Source organism: Cynoglossus semilaevis, chromosome 8 (genome assembly GCF_000523025.1).
Source record: "Cynoglossus semilaevis isolate Cse_v1.0 chromosome 8, Cse_v1.0, whole genome shotgun sequence".
NCBI classification, from domain to species: Eukaryota; Metazoa; Chordata; class Actinopteri; order Pleuronectiformes; family Cynoglossidae; genus Cynoglossus; species Cynoglossus semilaevis.
Genome location: NC_024314.1, coordinates 9,822,141 through 9,839,488, shown reverse-complemented (window position 1 = coordinate 9,839,488; position 17,348 = coordinate 9,822,141). Strand labels below are relative to the sequence as shown.

General features: G+C 37.9%; 4 protein-coding genes across 5 annotated transcripts in view; 2 read left to right on the top strand and 2 right to left on the bottom strand.

Annotated features, from left to right (window-relative positions):
• Positions 1 to 595: 595 nt before the first annotated feature.
• On the top strand, positions 596 to 4,412 carry atp6v0cb (ATPase H+ transporting V0 subunit cb). Its single transcript, XM_008314619.3, has 3 exons — positions 596 to 856; positions 1,955 to 2,138; positions 3,536 to 4,412. The coding sequence occupies exons 1-3, from the start codon at positions 784 to 786 to the stop codon at positions 3,738 to 3,740; spliced, it is 462 nt and encodes a 153-aa protein (XP_008312841.1). The 5' UTR covers positions 596 to 783; the 3' UTR covers positions 3,741 to 4,412.
• A 2,207-nt stretch (positions 4,413 to 6,619) lies between these two features.
• On the bottom strand, positions 6,620 to 11,611 carry nubp2 (nucleotide binding protein 2 (MinD homolog, E. coli)). The gene is made up of 7 exons (XM_008314616.2): positions 11,511 to 11,611; positions 10,131 to 10,249; positions 9,236 to 9,434; positions 8,569 to 8,723; positions 8,068 to 8,178; positions 7,833 to 7,902; positions 6,620 to 7,063 (listed from the first exon to the last, which is right to left on the bottom strand). Exons 1-7 carry the CDS (start codon positions 11,530 to 11,532, stop codon positions 6,924 to 6,926), a joined length of 816 nt encoding a protein of 271 aa, XP_008312838.1. The 5' UTR covers positions 11,533 to 11,611; the 3' UTR covers positions 6,620 to 6,923.
• LOC103381985 (cadherin-related family member 5-like) overlaps positions 9,334 to 17,348 on the top strand; it is a 52,914-nt gene continuing 44,899 nt past the window's right edge. For both annotated transcript variants that reach the window (XM_017034620.2, XM_008314618.2), the window contains exon 1: positions 9,334 to 9,467. The gene's annotated coding sequence lies outside the window, so the exon portion shown is untranslated. The remainder of the gene's footprint in view (positions 9,468 to 17,348) is intronic.
• Positions 12,593 to 17,348, bottom strand: part of prr35 (proline rich 35) — a 6,201-nt gene continuing 1,445 nt past the window's right edge. Inside the window, exons 2-3 of the mRNA XM_008314669.3 lie at positions 14,546 to 16,065; positions 12,593 to 13,987 (exon numbers count right to left, since the gene is read on the bottom strand). Coding sequence (XP_008312891.1) covers positions 13,228 to 13,987; positions 14,546 to 15,915 — 2,130 coding nt within the window. The 5' untranslated portion in view covers positions 15,916 to 16,065 and the 3' untranslated portion in view covers positions 12,593 to 13,227. The remainder of the gene's footprint in view (positions 13,988 to 14,545; positions 16,066 to 17,348) is intronic.

The window sequence follows — 17,348 nt, the reverse complement described above, 5'->3', positions numbered from 1 at the left end:
TATGTCTTCCATTTTTAGTACTGTTTTAGTACCCGCTTCACCTGTGGTTCCAAACATACGGCCCGTCAGCCAAAACCGGCCTGCGAGGGGTTTCAATCGTGCCCACTTGATGAATTTTGAAAGTTAAAAAACAAATGCACCAATGTTCATAATGTGTTTTCTTAAATTATATTTAATTAAATATGACGCTTTTTGGATGCACTTCTTTGCAGAAAAAAAAGGCCGGGGCGTGGTCTTAATGTTATTTACAGGTAATTGTGTTATGATTGTACTGGTCCACTGGACCACTTGACAAAACCCGTGTGGCCCCTGAGCCAAAATGAGTTTGACACCCCATCACTCGTTACTCTTGACACAGGTCTATCACTGCAAAAGCAGTAGAAAGCTGCCGTGACACACGTGTCCTATGGGTGTGACATTTCAAGGACATATTGTAAACGCAAATTAAATAGCGGTATTTTTTGTTCTCAGCAAAGACGCCGTGTTTTTTGCACTAAATTTTTCACAGTTCCTTTGGTCATGTGAACCAACATCCTCATCCCAACGCCTGGATAGAACGGCTGATGACCAGTCACATGACATTTTTCCGCTTCGCCATTTTGTGTTGCTATTGGGCCGCGCAGAGTCGTGACATCCCACTTCCCATTGCCAGTCGGATCAGACAGTTATCGGTTAAGTCGAGTGCGTTACGAGACAGTAGCTTAAATAGGTATCGACAACTGCGTCATTGACCCGTCGTTTGTAAATACAACTGTATATTAGGGTGATATTCTGTGAAGAAGGATGTCTGCTGAAACTCCAGAATATTCTCCTTTCTTCGCGGTGATGGGTGCCTCTGCGGCGATGGTGTTCAGCGGTAACTAACATATGTCATATTGACTGTTGTCAGTTAAAAAATTCACCGTATGCTCTCGAATATAGTCAGACAGCTACAGCCTGCAGTGGTTTGTGTTCAATGCTATATGTGTGAAAATACTGCCGTTAGCCATGCTAACATCATAATGCACAACTACTACTGTGGTTTAACACCAACAATTGGTTAATAGTAAACTTTGTTTTTAAATACATTTCTGAATATAACATGTCTTTGTTTCTGTCGGATGAATGGCATGGTGGTTTTGCTGTCTGTTGACTGCAACATACTAGCATACTAAAATGATGCCACATTAAGCGATTCGGCAGTAGCTTCGTACAAGACTAGGCTAACGGCCAGGCTTATCCTGATATAACTCTCCACTAAGTGATTTTCGAATCGGGAACAAACGTCTTTTCATGACTATGTATGTACACGACTTCATCACATGATGACATGTACAATTCCGATCATTACGAGTTCGAACGGTTGTAGTCGTGGTTCGTGAAAATTGTGAATAAAATACATTTTATTGGTCAAATTTGATGAGATAGACACATTCTAACTAATACGGTATTTTAGTGTGTATCGTTAAATTCTAGAACCTGTCAAGAGGTACGTACGCTAATGCAAAGCGGAACTAAATCACAAGGACTTGTTCCCCCCCGCCACCCAATGGTGACGAAACACGATCGTCGCTCACTGGAGCCCTTCAAACAGCCGCTTTAGCATGTAGCTTAGTGTAGACCAGCTAACACCACAAGAAATAGGATACATTTCGCCTGTTATACATTCCCTTGCGCATGTTAAAAAAAAAAGTACACCACATGCTCATCAGTACTATTGTAATTGTTATGAAAAATTAGCATTATAAAAAAATATAAACCTTTTATATTTGTACAATTACCTTATGTTATCTATTTCGCCTGCAGGGCTTTTTATTAGTAAAGAAACAAACAAATGAGCATTCTCTGCGTTATTTTATTTACTAAAAAAGGGGGGAAAAAGTGCCTGATGTGAACATGACAAAAATATGCTGTTAGCCTTCATTTTTTAATGCTGTTAGCCTTCTTTTTTTTAATATGTCATTTTCCTCCTCAGCCCTGGGAGCTGCCTATGGCACAGCTAAGAGTGGCACAGGAATTGCTGCAATGTCTGTAATGAGGCCAGAGCTCATCATGAAGTCAATCATACCTGTGGTCATGGCGGGAATTATAGCCATTTATGGCTTGGTAGTAGCAGTGCTGATTGCCAACAACATCTCTGAAAAGGTCACCCTTTACAAGTAAGTTCAAATGGTCTTTTTTACATTTTTCCCTTTACAAGTAAGTTCAAATGGTCTTTACTTTCTTTTTTACATTTTTCAGTTGTTTTTTTGTTTTTTTGCGTATAGCTTAATCATAAAGTTTACTAGGTAGTAGTAATAGTACTATCTATTGCTAAGATATTGAGTTGTCAGCAAATCTATCTACGTTTGTGGCAGGACACCAAATGCAATAGACTTGAAAGGCCTGTATCGCGCCACTTGATCATTTATGGATCATCATTTCATTTGCGCTTGTTGGTGACAACACAGTCAGGGTCCTGGAACGTTACATTCTTCCATTTTCATTTACACTGCGTTTGACGCTCTTTCACTTCGGTCGCTCCTGATATTAAATTGCATGTTGTAGTTACTGGAACATTTTTATTTTGTGTACAAGGAATACTTGAAAGAATTGGAACTTGAAATACATTTTAGTGCTCGGTTAAAAATGGCAAGGTCACTTCTCACCTGGGTTAGGTTTGAGGATTAGATTTTCTGGTCACTGTGAGCGTGATAAAGAAGCAGAGAGGACAGCGCCATTAACGCCATTATGGTGCTCTGTCGGTATAATATTGTGATCGTAAACCACTTATTTTCTCTCTCTTTTTGGGTGTTTTGGTTAGGAGTGATCAGTATGGCTTTTTGTTGTCGTTCATCGCAGGGATGGTGCTGTGCAGGTAGTCTGTGATTAGTGCCCTGGAAGATGTTCCCATGTCCTGTAGTTTAAAGCATCTTCCATTGGGTAGTTGAATGGAAGATGTTGTATTTGTCATGAAGTTGGTTCGACCAATTTTTAGTTAGTACCTAATTCCAGTTACCTAGCACTTTATTTTAAATTTTTTTTAACTGAAGCCAACTAATTCCAGTTACCTAGCACTTTATTTAAAAACATTTTTAACTGAAGCCAAAACTTGTGACTGAGTGCAGTTTGTGGGAAATGTTTCATAGTTAACTTTTCGAATTCGAATACAGTTTTTTGTCTGCTGTCAGTGGAAAGAAAATTGGAATCAGTCACACTGGAATCATTTAAATAATTACATCTCTACCGTTATAATATTTTGCATACAATCCCCTATTTTGAGTATTAAAACAGATTTAAAAAATGAGCTACAGTGCTGCCATTAAGTGACTTGAGAGGCATGTTTAGCGTTGATAATGTTCTGTGTTCTTACATCTTACAGATATTACAAAATGTGCTTATATCGGGCCGATAATATCGGCTGGCCCATATTATCGGACATCCCTATATGAATGTTTTTTGTCATACTGTTGTCACATATTTATTGTTTCGTGGTTGTTCTTTATATAACACTGGTAGTGAGAACCTGACACCCTGTTGTAGATTGTTATCGTGTTGACATACCTTCTGTCTGCAGGAGTTTCCTTCATCTGGGCGCTGGCCTCAGTGTGGGCCTCAGTGGATTAGCAGCAGGCTTCGCCATCGGCATTGTGGGAGATGCAGGCGTGAGAGGCACGGCTCAACAGCCCAGGCTTTTCGTGGGCATGATCCTCATCCTGATTTTTGCTGAGGTCTTGGGTCTCTACGGACTCATCGTTGCGCTCATTCTCTCCACAAAATAAGTGTCGTCTTGAAGAGTTGTTCATTCACGTTCATTCGAGTTTAAAAGTGGGGTAAAAGGTCCAATTCTGCCACATAAATGGACAAAGTAGAAGTGGTACAACAGTAAATTAAAGTGTAATGTCAACATTACGTACAGTTGTCCCAATTTGATACTCAACATACACATGCAATGTAGTGATGTGCCTGTATCGTGTGAGTGTTTCAGAATCACTAGGGATTTTGTTTTCTTTCCACTTCAGAAAGGCCTGAAAAGCCCATGTCTTTGGAACTGACCATGAAGCTTAACACTTATTCTTCCAACACCTTCTCTGCATTAATCCTGATGATCCGATTGTACATATACAGTACAGTTGTTTCCCACTACTTATCATTTTAAGTTGTCCAACGCACCAGTAGTCTTAACGTCCCTGGGATATATTATTAAAAACAATACATAAATAAATATCTATTTAATTTAATTGCACTCTGGGCTTGTTGTTCTAAGTGCTGTTCCTCTGTGTGTGAGTTCAGTAATGATAATTAAGATTGACTTTGGCGTGTTGCTGCTGGATTGGGATTTCTTTGTCTGTCGATGTCTTATTTTGAAGCAAATGTAGTTGACCTTCAGTATTTTCCTGATGTACTGTTTGCAATAAAAACTCTGTTCTCTGTGTTGGGTTTTACAACTTCAATCGTCCAAAAAATATATTTCTTGTTCATATCTTCTCCCTCTTTATGTTCAGTTTCACTTAGTCTTAATTCTAAAGGAAGACAATCATTCTTTTAAAAAAAAACAGTAGCAGGGGCAAATAAAAGAATGCAAATAGAGTCAATATTATAAATTTCATATAAAATGCAGCAGGCAAACATGCCTTTCACTGCTCTGCGCAGTTATTGATCCCCAGAATAGCCTTGAGCCAATCCTGATGGATAGATAGATCAATATTAAGGGTCCACCAGCAGTACAGCACAATAAACATGCAAAGATGGACTCTATAATGAAATAACATTGATATTTTCATCATGTTTTCATGCGTATTGTTATTAAGTTCTATGCATATACTACGTTATACCACATTATCTCTATGCTATTATAATTTGACAGCTATTCTTATATTACTGTTGTATATGTATATATAAATAAAAAAAGTTTCAACACGATATAAACAGGTTTCAGCTTTTATATGATAGCAAGAAAATGTATTTTTACCAGAATATAACTTATATTATGTTATTATTATTATACAATATTATTGAATACTATGATTCTGTTTACTACATACATTACTGTTCTATATATAAAATATATTTAAAAAAATAACGTACGACAACAGACTACAATATTCGCTGTGTAATCGCGGTCGCGTAAACTCGTTGACGCGCTGTTTGCGGCGATTTGACAACGACTTACGGCACCTTCTTTTTGCTCAAAATGGCGCCTATTTGGAACGTGTGACGCCAGATGCGGAAAAGGTTTAAAGGTTCCAGTTTAAAACCCACAGGTGTGCGAAGTTGTTTCTAATTTCCTGCTCGACCATATAGAAATGTAAGTTATTTTTGGATTTTTATTCCCAACTTTTGGTGTTTTGACCATATGCATTGATTGATGTATTAATTATAGCTAAATAGCTAGCTAGACTTTAATTAGAGTGGAAGAAACATTTGTCCATTTGCTTAGCTGAAACTAATATAAAAAATGCCAGACCCACATCAGTTTTTTAGTGTTCAGTGTTTATTGAAACTTATGTCACCATTTTAGTGTTTCAAGTTCATCTACAGCAAATCTCTAACAATTTGTAATTAGCAACAGATGGAGAGAGCAGCTTGAAGTTATCCAGCATCAAAGCACACTCAGGTTTTCTATTTAATAAGAAAATCATTATTTGGTAAATGTTGTGCTCACACTAAAACTTCAGTAGATAACATGAAGAGCTTCAACATGGTTGAGCATCTTTTTTTCCCCTCTCCATTGAGAGGCATTAGATGAGGTGGCTTGGTCAGTTAAATCGCATTCCCCTGGACACCTCCCTTTGTACTAAATTGTAAACCCTGGGTCGTTTTTTTGTGGTGTAAAAAGGGGGCTGGGCTTTTTTTTTTTTTTTTTTTTTTTTTTCTCTTCGGTTGACGGTTTCAAGGCCGATGGCCTACTGGATGGCTGGCCTGGCAGCTTCTGTTAATTCTTGTTTTGCTTGTCACGGACCTCCAATTCTTAATTTAATAAAAAATTTAATTTAAATTTAAAGTCTTATAATTTTTTTTAATTTGTAATTTCAAATGGTACTTTCATTTAAAATGTCCAAATAAACTATTAATTTAATAAAAAATTTAATTTAAATATTTAATTTTTAAAAAGTCTTATAATTTTTTAAAATTTGTAATTGAAATGGTACTTTCATTTAAAATTTCCAAATAAACTGCATTAAATTTAGCATAATTCCACTGTCCCAATTCCTCCATAACTTAAGTCCAAGGAAAGGGGAGGCCGAGAAAAGTTAAAGATAGGGAGCTACAGCAGGCAGCAGCTCTCTGCTCTCTTAAAGCTAGCAGCCAGGAGAATGACGAGGCAGATGTACCTCATCAACCCATAATTGGATACTATTAAAGAAAGACAAAAATGTCCTCCCCCCGAACCACACCCTGCGAATTGAAATACTAATGAGAACCTGATAACGTGTATATTTTTATCTGTACAAACCACTATATGAGTTGCTGCCACCTAGTGACTGGAGGCTTGTTATCATTCCAGCATTACAGCAGTGGTACACCTATGTCCAGTGTGCCACATTCCATTGGAAGCCCCTCACGCCCCCCACTGGCACCTCACCACACCTGACTAGTCTTTCTTTTATTGATTTCTCAAGTCATCATAAGTCTCATAAGGGCTAAGATAAAAACAAAATGCATAAAGTTGTTTTATTAAAATGTAATTTGATTGACATATTCAAGAATTTTGGTTGTAAAGTTCTTATTATATTCTTATGGACATATTCATTATTTCTTTACGTTTGACATACATGTGAGACATTGCCAGCCTACGATCAGGTTCCTGTCCAAAACCTGTCATTGTCAAATGTCTCTGAGGCATCGTGTCACCAGTTACTTGACGGTGATCGATCTACATAGCCTCCGACACTGCAGTGACACAGCTTTGCTGTGCTTAAAAGCCAATGCAGCTTTTGCCTTTTTTTCTTAAGATTTATTATTTAAGTAGTTTGCAGTCTCTGGAGCAGAGTCTGTGAAATACCGCCGATAGCAGTTGAGGTGGCGCTGTTTGAAAACAACTCCATGAAATCCTTTCCTTCTTCCATGCTGCTACTGAGCTGGGGATCCAACGGCACACATCCTGAAAAGAGAGTACAAAATGAAAATTTGTCCATTTGGAACCTAAAGTGTTCAACTGACTTCATTAACTACTGTCGAGGTACACAGCCCTTTTTTTGTTAACATCACCTGATTGTATTTCCTTTTTTCCCCCCCCCTGATTTCGAAAGATTGGGACATCCCTCTATATATGGAGTATCCACACTTTTCTGGCTTGAGAACTACTATTGAAATGACCAGGCTAATGTGATCTACCCAACTGAAAAAGGTATGTACATATGTATGCATAGATATGTGTAAAAGTATGTGTATACATGTTTATATTTACTCATAAACTAAACATACTTTATTAATATAATTATATGTTGTGGTACTGATTAAACGCATATAGCTATATGCCACAATATGATTTAAATCCCTACAGCAGAATACATATCCAACAGGTGGAATTAATAAAACATAAAAGATTTAAGTCAGCTGGTAAAATCCAGACAAGAAGTCATGCTAAAGTTGTGAGCAGGACTAGCTTTGCCTTGTTTTGGAAAACAACTACGATTTCGCTAACACGATAGAAGCTAGCATTTGCAGGACACATACATCCATGTTCAGTGTTTTAAATGTTGTTTCTTTCCTATATCCAGTAGACAGAGTAGACACCAATCATCAAATTACAAACTATACTCTTAGTTTTAAATCCTTTGGTGCCATCTTCATTTTTCATGCGATAAGTTGAAAGTTGTTTTTTTTTGTTTTTTTGTTTTGCTTTCTCTTCCTCTGTGTTGTGAACACACCCAGAAACACTGATCCGGTGAGTTTGGCCAGTTCCTCTCCCCCGCCCTTGGAGAATATGTTGCTACATTCCTGAAACGAGAATATTTATCAATGTATTAAAATGTGCTGCATAAAACTTTATATAAACTTTAAAAATTTTTTTTAATCGTTCACCATGTAATCAAACCCAGATCAAGCATATAGAGTTTTAAAAAAAAAAAAAGTAAAAAAATTAAACAGTAACAGATGACTCACCGAGCAGTGTGGACAAACAAAGCCACTCATGTTCTCAATGATGCCCAGGATTGGGACGCCTGTCTTCTTACAAAAGGTGATCTCTCTCCGCACATCCCCCGTAGACACTGCCTGCAGAGAACAGTATATGTGTATATATATATGTTTGTAAATGCTGTACCGCGGGCCACATCTGACTAGTTCCCCTTTCTGTCGCAACCCACATTATATAATAATGTGTATATATAGATATATATACATTATTATTGGGTTAGCACATAGTCATAGGCCGTAACATTACTCAGAAGAAGCAAGAACACACCAAGCCGTACATCATAACGGGTGCTCAGAAGGAAAAACATGGCTACGTGATCAGTCACCTCATGTAGTCCTGGAGGGAAATTAAACATTGGCTTCGACTTTATTGTCAGTTAAGTCAAGATGGATTTTCCAATGGCGAAAAGCTCAAGGGTAAATTGTGGACAAAGAAAGGTTTTTTTTTTTTTTTTTTTTTTAACCTACCTGTGGTGTAGTGACCAAAACAGCTCCATCAACTCTGTGCTTTTTGAGATTCTCCAGTACAGCCAGATGCTCATCAGATGTCCCTGGAGGTGTGTCCACCAGCAACACATCAAGTTCTTCCCAGGCTACGTCTGATACAAACTGACTGATTAAAGCTGTCGGACAGAACATTCAGAAGTTGAAGCTGTTAGGAGATTTTCAAATTAGTATCTGTATTGATACAGTGGTCTCAATTAGGAATGCACTATGAATTGAACAATACAAAATGTTATAGTTCAGTATAATATTAGCTCAGTGGATCTGCCCTCAGCTAACTTAAGCTCATTGCCGAGTGCAGCGCCACTAAGCTGTGCCTTCCACATTCAGTAACACTACACTTGGGGTGCTACATGCGAAACTAGCTTGTTGCAACATAGCTAATGAAGGAGATTCATCATGATATATATATATGTATATGTGTATATATATATGTATATGTATATATATATGTATATCTGTATATATATGTATATGTATATATATGTATATGTATATATATATGTATATGTGTATATATATAGTATATTCAAACAATGTGTGCTTAGTTCTCACACTGGTTTAGTTTTTTTTATTTCATGAGGATGACTGATTGAACTGGTGTAAAACCACATTTGTAAAACTAACAAACCTGTTTTCTTGGGTCCTCTCCACACCACTGCTTTGTCCGGATCATCTAGTAGAAAGCCAATGGACATGAGCGCCAGGCTCTTCTGAGCGTCCGTGTAGACCGGCACCCAGCCTGCGTCACAGAGGTGCACGTCAGGCCGCCCTACACTCAGCATGCGAGGGATACTGGGACCACACAGATCGACATCCAGAATACCAACCTGTAAAAGACAGCAGTTTACAGTACATTAACGGTAAGACAATGAAGTAGTTATTCCCTTATTTTTTTTTTTCTTCTTTTCTACTTTGCTTACCTTTAAATGTTAAAAAATAACCTTGATAGCTTCACCTACTGTTTAATGGTTAAGTATAGGTGTAATAACAATGCTAGCGCCCAAATACTAGAATTAGCCCCCTTTGGTTCTTGGTGACCCGGTGGCTCAACTTTTTCTCATACTCTGATTCTGGGACTAGGTGCAAACCTGTTGTGAGAACGCTGGGGGTGTATAAAATGCAAAGGAGATCGAGAGGGTTAAGTTAGAGTTATTCTGGGTATTGGTTACTTCAAGGCCTACCAAGTAGCAGGTATTATTTTATTATTTTGGGTATTCTAATTTTTGTGGAATTTTTTTCCAGCCTAATGTTGCCTATGTCTGCCTATGTGGCCTATGTCTTTAAATAATTACCCCAATGTTTTAGACAATGATAAAACAGACAATGATGTATGTATGTGTATATATATATGTATGTGTATATATATGTATATGTGTATATATATATATATATATGTATATGTATATATATATATATAAATATATGTGTGTGTATATATATATATATATATATATGTATATATATCTAAGACAAAAGTTCTCTTTGTATAAAACAGATATAAGTCGATCACTTTGGTGTCTCACCTTGTTGCCAGCCTGTCTGAGTGCCAGAGCTAACCCAGTGGTGATCGTGCTCTTACCCACACCCCCCTTTCCTGACAGAACCAGCACCACATGACGAACATTGGCCAGACTACCAATTTCTAAAGCAAAAAAAAAAAACAGAAGTTAGTATAGCTGAGCAGGGCCACACTTGATTTGTATGTTTCTATAATAGAATCATATACTGAATCCAACAGCGTATCAAGAAAGATAGAGGCTGGATTGATGGCATTAGTCTATAATGGATTTTTTGGGGGGCATTAAACGCTAAACAGAAATACATAAAATGAAAACACGTATTTTAAAAAGTTATTTCGAAAAAAATTACATTGTTACATTGTTTTGTGAACTGTAACTGTTCAATTCATATTGAAAGGTACCACAATACAAAGACAATAGAAACGGCAAACTGGCAGTTATGTTATTATTATAATTCTAGCGTAGGATTACATAGTAATGTAAACAAAATAGTCTTATTGTTGGGAGTGTACTGTATTTAAAATAAACAGGACCCAAACGTCTTTATAAACATATATACTGTACCAGGGTTGAACAGGAAGCTTAACTTATTAGATTAAAATTTCAAATAAATAGGAATAGAACGTAAAACAAAAAAAGGTAAAACAAAATTTACTGTAAAATAATAGTTTAAACAACTTGTAAACTTGACCAACCTTAACTAAATTAATCAAATTAACAGAAATAAAATGTATTGACAACTTCAGAGCTGTGTATATACTGTGAAATGACTACTGCGTAATGTAATGCTTTGTATAAAAGCCAATACATTTTCGGAATTTGGTGAAAGTTTCATTTCAATTACGCCTTCTGAAATATATATTTACGAATGCGTGACAACGAGATAAAAAAAAATTAATCGCAATAAACTGGACAAAGACTCAAAAAGGAAATGTATTAGAAGAGTTGCGAACATGTATGTCAGTGTACGATATAAACACACGAGATAAAATTTGTAAACACTTTCTTCTATTGACGGCAGTATTTCCCTCACCATAGCTTATACTGCTCAACCTCAAAATGTATGTATTTAAATAAATAAAAATTATAGAAAAATAGGACATCTAGGATGCAACCTTATTTTATTGACAGAGCTTTGACATTTTGACATATTTGATTTATTTTTCAACGTTGTTTTTATATTTTAACTGGACTACAACTTTTTTAAAATGAAGATAACAAAACTTAGCCGTTTGTTTTACCAGTGTTTTCGTCAATTTTAAGTGTGACGATTGGCGACTGACCCGCAGCCAGTAAACCTTCACACATTGACAATATGAGATGTATTACGATGTGTTGGTGGTATGGTGTTGGAATACCACAAGTTCCAAAATTTCAACTCACCATTATTTTGTTCCTTATCCATGCTGAACAGCTATACCGGAAGTCTATCTGTTCTGCGCATGTGCAGTGTTAATGCCCGGTCCTCAACGGAAGCCTGCGCGTTTTGCGTTCGTAAATCACCCTTGTCCCTTACCCTCAGTGTAAATAGACATTTATAAGAGCAGATTTCCGGCGAATGCAGCACGTCATCCACATTCATTCCACGTCCGTTTTTTAAAATAATAAAATATATTTAAAAATATATAATAGTTTAATGGCTGTTTAATACATATTTGTCACAATGTTTTAAAGCTATTTTTGTTTTGTTTTTTTACTCAAACTATTGTAAAGCTACACAATCCACCAAAAAAAAAAAAAAAACACTGGAGAGGACGGCTTTTTTTTTCTTCAAATTTCTGACAAAATTGATATTGTAGAGGGGATGTCTCAACATGTTATCCTGTCATTTCCCTCCTAAATCCCGGCTCCTACTAATATCCTAATATAAAGAGAAGCCTCATTATTATTATTATTATTATTATTATTATTATTATTATTATTATTATTATTATAGTATCTAATTATGTTCTTATGACATTTTTTCTTATGACTTGGTTTAGTGTAAAGTACTTGCAATCTGCTATAACTCATTACATTGGAGGAGTTTTAGCTCCCTCTACTGTTCGCGTGCTGAAAATGATTGGCTGCAAAACTGTGGACGATTCCAATCACTGGCAGGTTGATTCAAGTCATCGTGTCCCATGGTTAAAAAACATTCCCCTAACTAAATGAATTTCTCCATACTTAGCTGCTTGATTTGATAAAGTGAATTACTTGTCAGAATACCTCTGTGGCCAAGATTGAAACACCCATTGATTGATAAGAAGAAAAAAACCATGCAGGACGTTAGTGTGTGGAGACTCGTGGTAAATATTTTAATCTGTGTCTGTCGCCTATAATAACAATTTCCCTGGTACTCTATTTTCTGAATCACATGATTGTTGTGCCAATTCCCGTTGTCTAAAGTCGTTCAATACATAAACAATACAATACATAAACATCTTAAATTTTTCCCATGTTTGCACTTTAATGTCCTCTCAAGCTGCATTTGTACCAAAGGTGCCGCAGATGACAGTCATTGTACAGAATGCGTAAAGAAACATGGTGTGAACGATGCCATTTTATTTTATTTTTTTTAGTCAAATATTGCAGCCCAACATAATATTGTTACACACAAGTTAAATAACAAAACATGTCACCAAATGTAGCGGACACAGTTGGTGAGAATAAATTATCAATAACACTGATAGAGCAGCACATGAACGTATAGATGTCAAAGAGAATGTCAGAAAAAAAATTATTTATATTTAAATGTTATATAGACAACATGAAAATAAACAGAAAAGTGGTGATAAGAGTCAATGGATATATTTTATAAGGAAATCAGAGGGAACACAGAGATGGTAGGGATTAGGAAGATAAACAGAAAATTACTATTAGATAAGAAATCAAATTAACCCTAGATCTTTAAAATCCATATTAAGAGTGTCGAACATACTGTATAGGTTTCCTAATGTATCATGTGCTCATGCATAGCTACTGCTACTTTCCCAGTATTCTCCAGTTAAACTGCCAGTAGCTGTAAGCAGGATACAAAAAAAAATTACAGCTCACTGTTTTATTTCCTTATGAAGACTAGGACAGTCTGTAGTTTAAAAGTCAAAATATGTAATACATTTTATGAAGTGTCTCCTCGTTGCTGCAAGGCTTTCTTTGAGGATTTAGAAGAAACAGAGAGATCGGCGAACACAACAGATCGGCCATCGGGCCCGAGTAGAACACTGGAGTCTGCCTCACATTTCGTTGTTCTGCTGGGCCACGAGGCTTCTTCCGAACTGGGCTCAATTGCAAAACTATCAGCCGAGAGAACTTTCGTGTTTTCTACTGATGCCTGATTCATTTTAAACATAATTTCCAGTGACTGTTTACAACTTTCTAAAGACGACCTCAGCACTTTTTTTTCACACTCGTTCTCCTCCTCCTGCTTTACCGCTTCAACTCCCTGCGTCTTGCCTTTAGTCTTTCGGCTGTCTTCGAAACTACCGTCCTCCATTGTGAAATGTAGGGAGTCCTTCTTGAATGACAGGTCAAGAGGTCTGTCGCACTGAGGAGCCATCTGCTCCAGCGCTTGTTGTATGTGGGACAACTCACCCCGGATTTTGCTTAGATGGTCCCAGAGATAATGCTGGACAGGCAGGTTGTCCTTTTCCAGTTGAGAAATTTTGCACTCAGCCTTTTGGTACTCCTGCAAAGCTGTGGTTAGGTTGCTTAGGAGAGCGTCCACTGACTCTGGGGCATGATCCCCAACCATCCGGACAGCGGACAGATCTTGACTATTGGGTCTTCCACTAATTGAAGATGCTTCACTTCTATAATTAGTTAAAGTATCACTGTACAACATATCATTAGGCCAGGGTTGAAGCTGAGTGCTGGGTGAACTGAAAGAGAGAAAAAAAATATGATGATATAGTTGATAAACTAGAAATATAAAAGTAATAATTTCTATGTTACACTTTTTTAATTTTCTCAGTATATCTGTTACGTTATCTATACAGCATGTATATTACAGAAGATCCTCACTTTATGGGGTCCTCGACCTATAAGGCAATTTGTGCTTAAGTTGCCATATTCCATAAATGTATTAAGAAAGTCTTGTCCTGTCATTCCGACATAGAGTTAAAACAAATCTCCCCTTCCACCACCTGACACCTTACCGAGCTCATTCCGACATAGAGTTAAAACAAATCCCCTCTTCCACCACCCGACACCTTACCTTACCCACCCCACTATTTGAGTAATACTGTTGTAAAGTGACATGTATTTGAGAAGTACTGTTGTAAAGTGACAGAGGTACTGATTTACAGTATTTGAGTTCCGACTTAAAACGAAAATCGATTTACGTTGCACCGTCGGACCGGACCCCCTGTACACACTCAGAATCAGAAGCTGTTTACACGACCGTTTACATCACAAGGAAAATAAAGTGAAAGTGTTACCTTTTCTGATGAAGTAGTTTGTCTGTTGCCACTGCAGTTTGAATATTCTTCAGCACATCCACAGTAAAGCCCAGGGTCGGCCTCTTCTCCACTGGTTCCTCATGGCTCCACAGCGGAGGCCCTGTTCTCTTTAAGTTCCAGCTTAGTTTTCTTTCCTTGGCTGATGTCGGCAGTGTATCCCCAACCTTGAAGCTAATGGTGTCTCCCTGTGTCGCTGCCCAGCCGGCAGGTAAATGTGTTGTCTTTTCTGGCAGTAACGTTGGTGCCTTCCACAAACTGATTTTAGGCAGGTAGGTGGACTGGGGATTTCCTTCTAGGCAATTTGCTGACGGTTTCAGTTGCTTACCTAAGTCACTCTGACCTAACGCCGGTCCAGTTGTGTGATCGCACAGGAACGGGTAGTACAGATGAAATGGGAGGAGGGCTCTATCTGTATCCATACCAGAGGCTAAGTGCATCAATTGAGCTGCTGATGCCAGGAAGGGGGGTGGAGGGAGCTGCGCGTGGCTGTGGGTGGTAGCACTCGTTGCAGTAGTAGGAATAGGAGAGGAGTTCAGCTTGGACAAGGGGTTGGACTTGATGGCATAGTCCACCCCAAGTGCTGAGAGATGTGCCGCTGTGAGGTCCTGATAATCTGCCAGGTTTTGGGCGAAAGGGTAACAGGGTTTTGAACTACTCACATAGGGCATCGCTCCCTCTGATTTGACCTTAGTATGGCCTGATGCTAACAGCCACCATTTTCTAGGCAGCAGCTCAGGAGATGTGAGACACGTCTTTGGTGGTTCATAATGATTAGCCTGGGCTAGTCCTTCGACTGAGTGGGCTTGTAAAATCTGGTCTTCTAAGGACAACATGTCCGGTGTAAGAACCTTTGAGTTTTGGAGTTTCGTTTTCTTGCCAATTAATTCCGCATAGGTCTCTCTGTTCCTGTTACTCTCCTTGGCCATTCCAACATCTGGTTGTTCACCTCTGGCCCCAAACTCCACATCTTCTCTGTCTTTCTTGTTATCTCTTTCTTTTTCTAAGATTATTTGTTGCCCCTCCCCGGTCTGTGTCGCCTGCTGCAGTTCATCTTTCTCCGCCGCATGGAGGCCACACACCTGCTGAAATCGACGTATCTGGTCTGGATGCAGGATGTTGCCTTTTTTATAAGGCCATTCCGACTCCCTCAGCAGAGACATGGAGTTCTTACATAGGCTGTACTTCATGTGGTTGTACAGGTGAGATTTTTCCATGCATGTGAAGGGGCACTGGAAGCATTTGTAGTTGTAGGGTTTCCCCCACGGACGGGGGATATAGTGAGGCTTCTTTGGTTTGCGCTCCTTGTGTTTGCTGGCCGATGTTACTGTACAAGTATTGTCCAGGGACATGATTAAATCTGGATTTTTTTTTTTTTTTTTTTTTAATGAACTTATTCAATATTTAAAATAGTTTGAGTATTTCTTTTCTTTTCTTCCTGATTTCTCCGTTGAGGGTGTACATGAGGAAAAGCACATTTTCTCAATGACATGAAACCAAACCTGTAAAAAAAAAAAAAGATACATTGTATCAGTAAAAATGTGTGGTACAATACAAATTTATTGTTGATCGATTGTTCTTTGTAAACGTCGGAAAAAAGGAGTCACTGCAAAAACATTGAGCTAATCGTAGGAGAAAATCTTCAAGATGAAGTTGTTTGTTCACTGAAGGGGAACATATCATTACATAGCACGTATGTGTTCCATGGGAGAACATTTGTTGTCTGCTTTAACCGAGGGTTGCCACTAACCTAACTGCAGGGAGGTTTACTATGCTCTGTTCTAGCTCTACCTGCCACTACTCATTAGTTCCACTGCAGCTGCAGGACCATGGGCTTAGGCGCACCCAGGGACATAACCGGGTACTCTGCACCTGTGCAGGGGGTCCTAACACCACTCAGAGACCCACATGATTTCAAATGACCACCGTCTTGGAGGTTGGTTAGAGGCAGTGCAGGGTCAGGCTGAGGACTATATGGAGGTGGGTGAGTAATACGGAGTCGTAGGTTTAAGCCCTGGTTACTAATGAGTGCCAGGCGTCATACCTTTAGGGCGTCATTAGTGCCAGAACTACAGGATCTGGGTCAGGACATTGTGAATAACTTTAACTATTCTCCTTGCTTCACATTTCCCTATTTTTGGAATATTTGGTAAAAGAAAAAGTAGCCAAGTAAGGGCGATAGAGAGAGGGTGGGACAGACAGAGGGAGATTGTCGGCAATTACATATTTATGAAACTTCTTCTGGTTAGTCAATAATCTGAAACTAAATCAACGTCCCGCTACTGGTATTATTGTCTGCACTAGCACGTACTAGCAACAGTTTCACCACCGAATAAAGGCATCGCAGTTTTGAAAAAGGGCCCAAGAAGCATTGCAGGAGAAGTTTTTTTTTTTTTAAGAAGTGTATGTTTTACCATAAATAAATAAATAAATAAATAAAAAGGAAACAAAGTATTAAGCTGTAAAAAAGGTAGCTGTAAAAAATACGTCAGACTCAGGCAGGATGTATTTCTGTTGTTAAGTTTTGACATTTTGTATTAATAATAATGACCGTTTCACTGTTTCACCATCCAACGATAATTAAAAGGACAATTTTTTTTTATATTTCAATACATGTTTTCATTAAATAAATTAATTCAGTTATATTAAGTAATATGTAGAAAACTTCCCTTTCACTTTAACTTGTGAGATAGTACGTAAGATATAGAAGAGTTTTTAATGTTTGACATGTATATACTGTCATACTGTACATGTATATGTATAAATATATATTGCATTGTGAAGA

Excerpts from the sequence above, each read along its gene's own strand:
- atp6v0cb (XM_008314619.3), top strand. The coding sequence starts at position 784 with ATGTCTGCTGAAACTCCAGAATATTCTCCTTTCTTCGCGGTGATGGGT. Across the intron at positions 857-1,954 it reads TGCGGCGATGGTGTTCAGCG|CCCTGGGAGCTGCCTATGGC; the intron begins GTAACTAACATA and ends TTTCCTCCTCAG. Across the intron at positions 2,139-3,535 it reads GAAAAGGTCACCCTTTACAA|GAGTTTCCTTCATCTGGGCG; the intron begins GTAAGTTCAAAT and ends TTCTGTCTGCAG.
- nubp2 (XM_008314616.2), bottom strand. The coding sequence starts at position 11,532 with ATGGATAAGGAACAAAATAATG. Across the intron at positions 7,903-8,067 it reads TTGTTTGTCCACACTGCTCG|GAATGTAGCAACATATTCTC; the intron begins GTGAGTCATCTG and ends TTCTCGTTTCAG. Across the intron at positions 7,064-7,832 it reads CACCGGATCAGTGTTTCTGG|GATGTGTGCCGTTGGATCCC; the intron begins GTGTGTTCACAA and ends CTCTCTTTTCAG.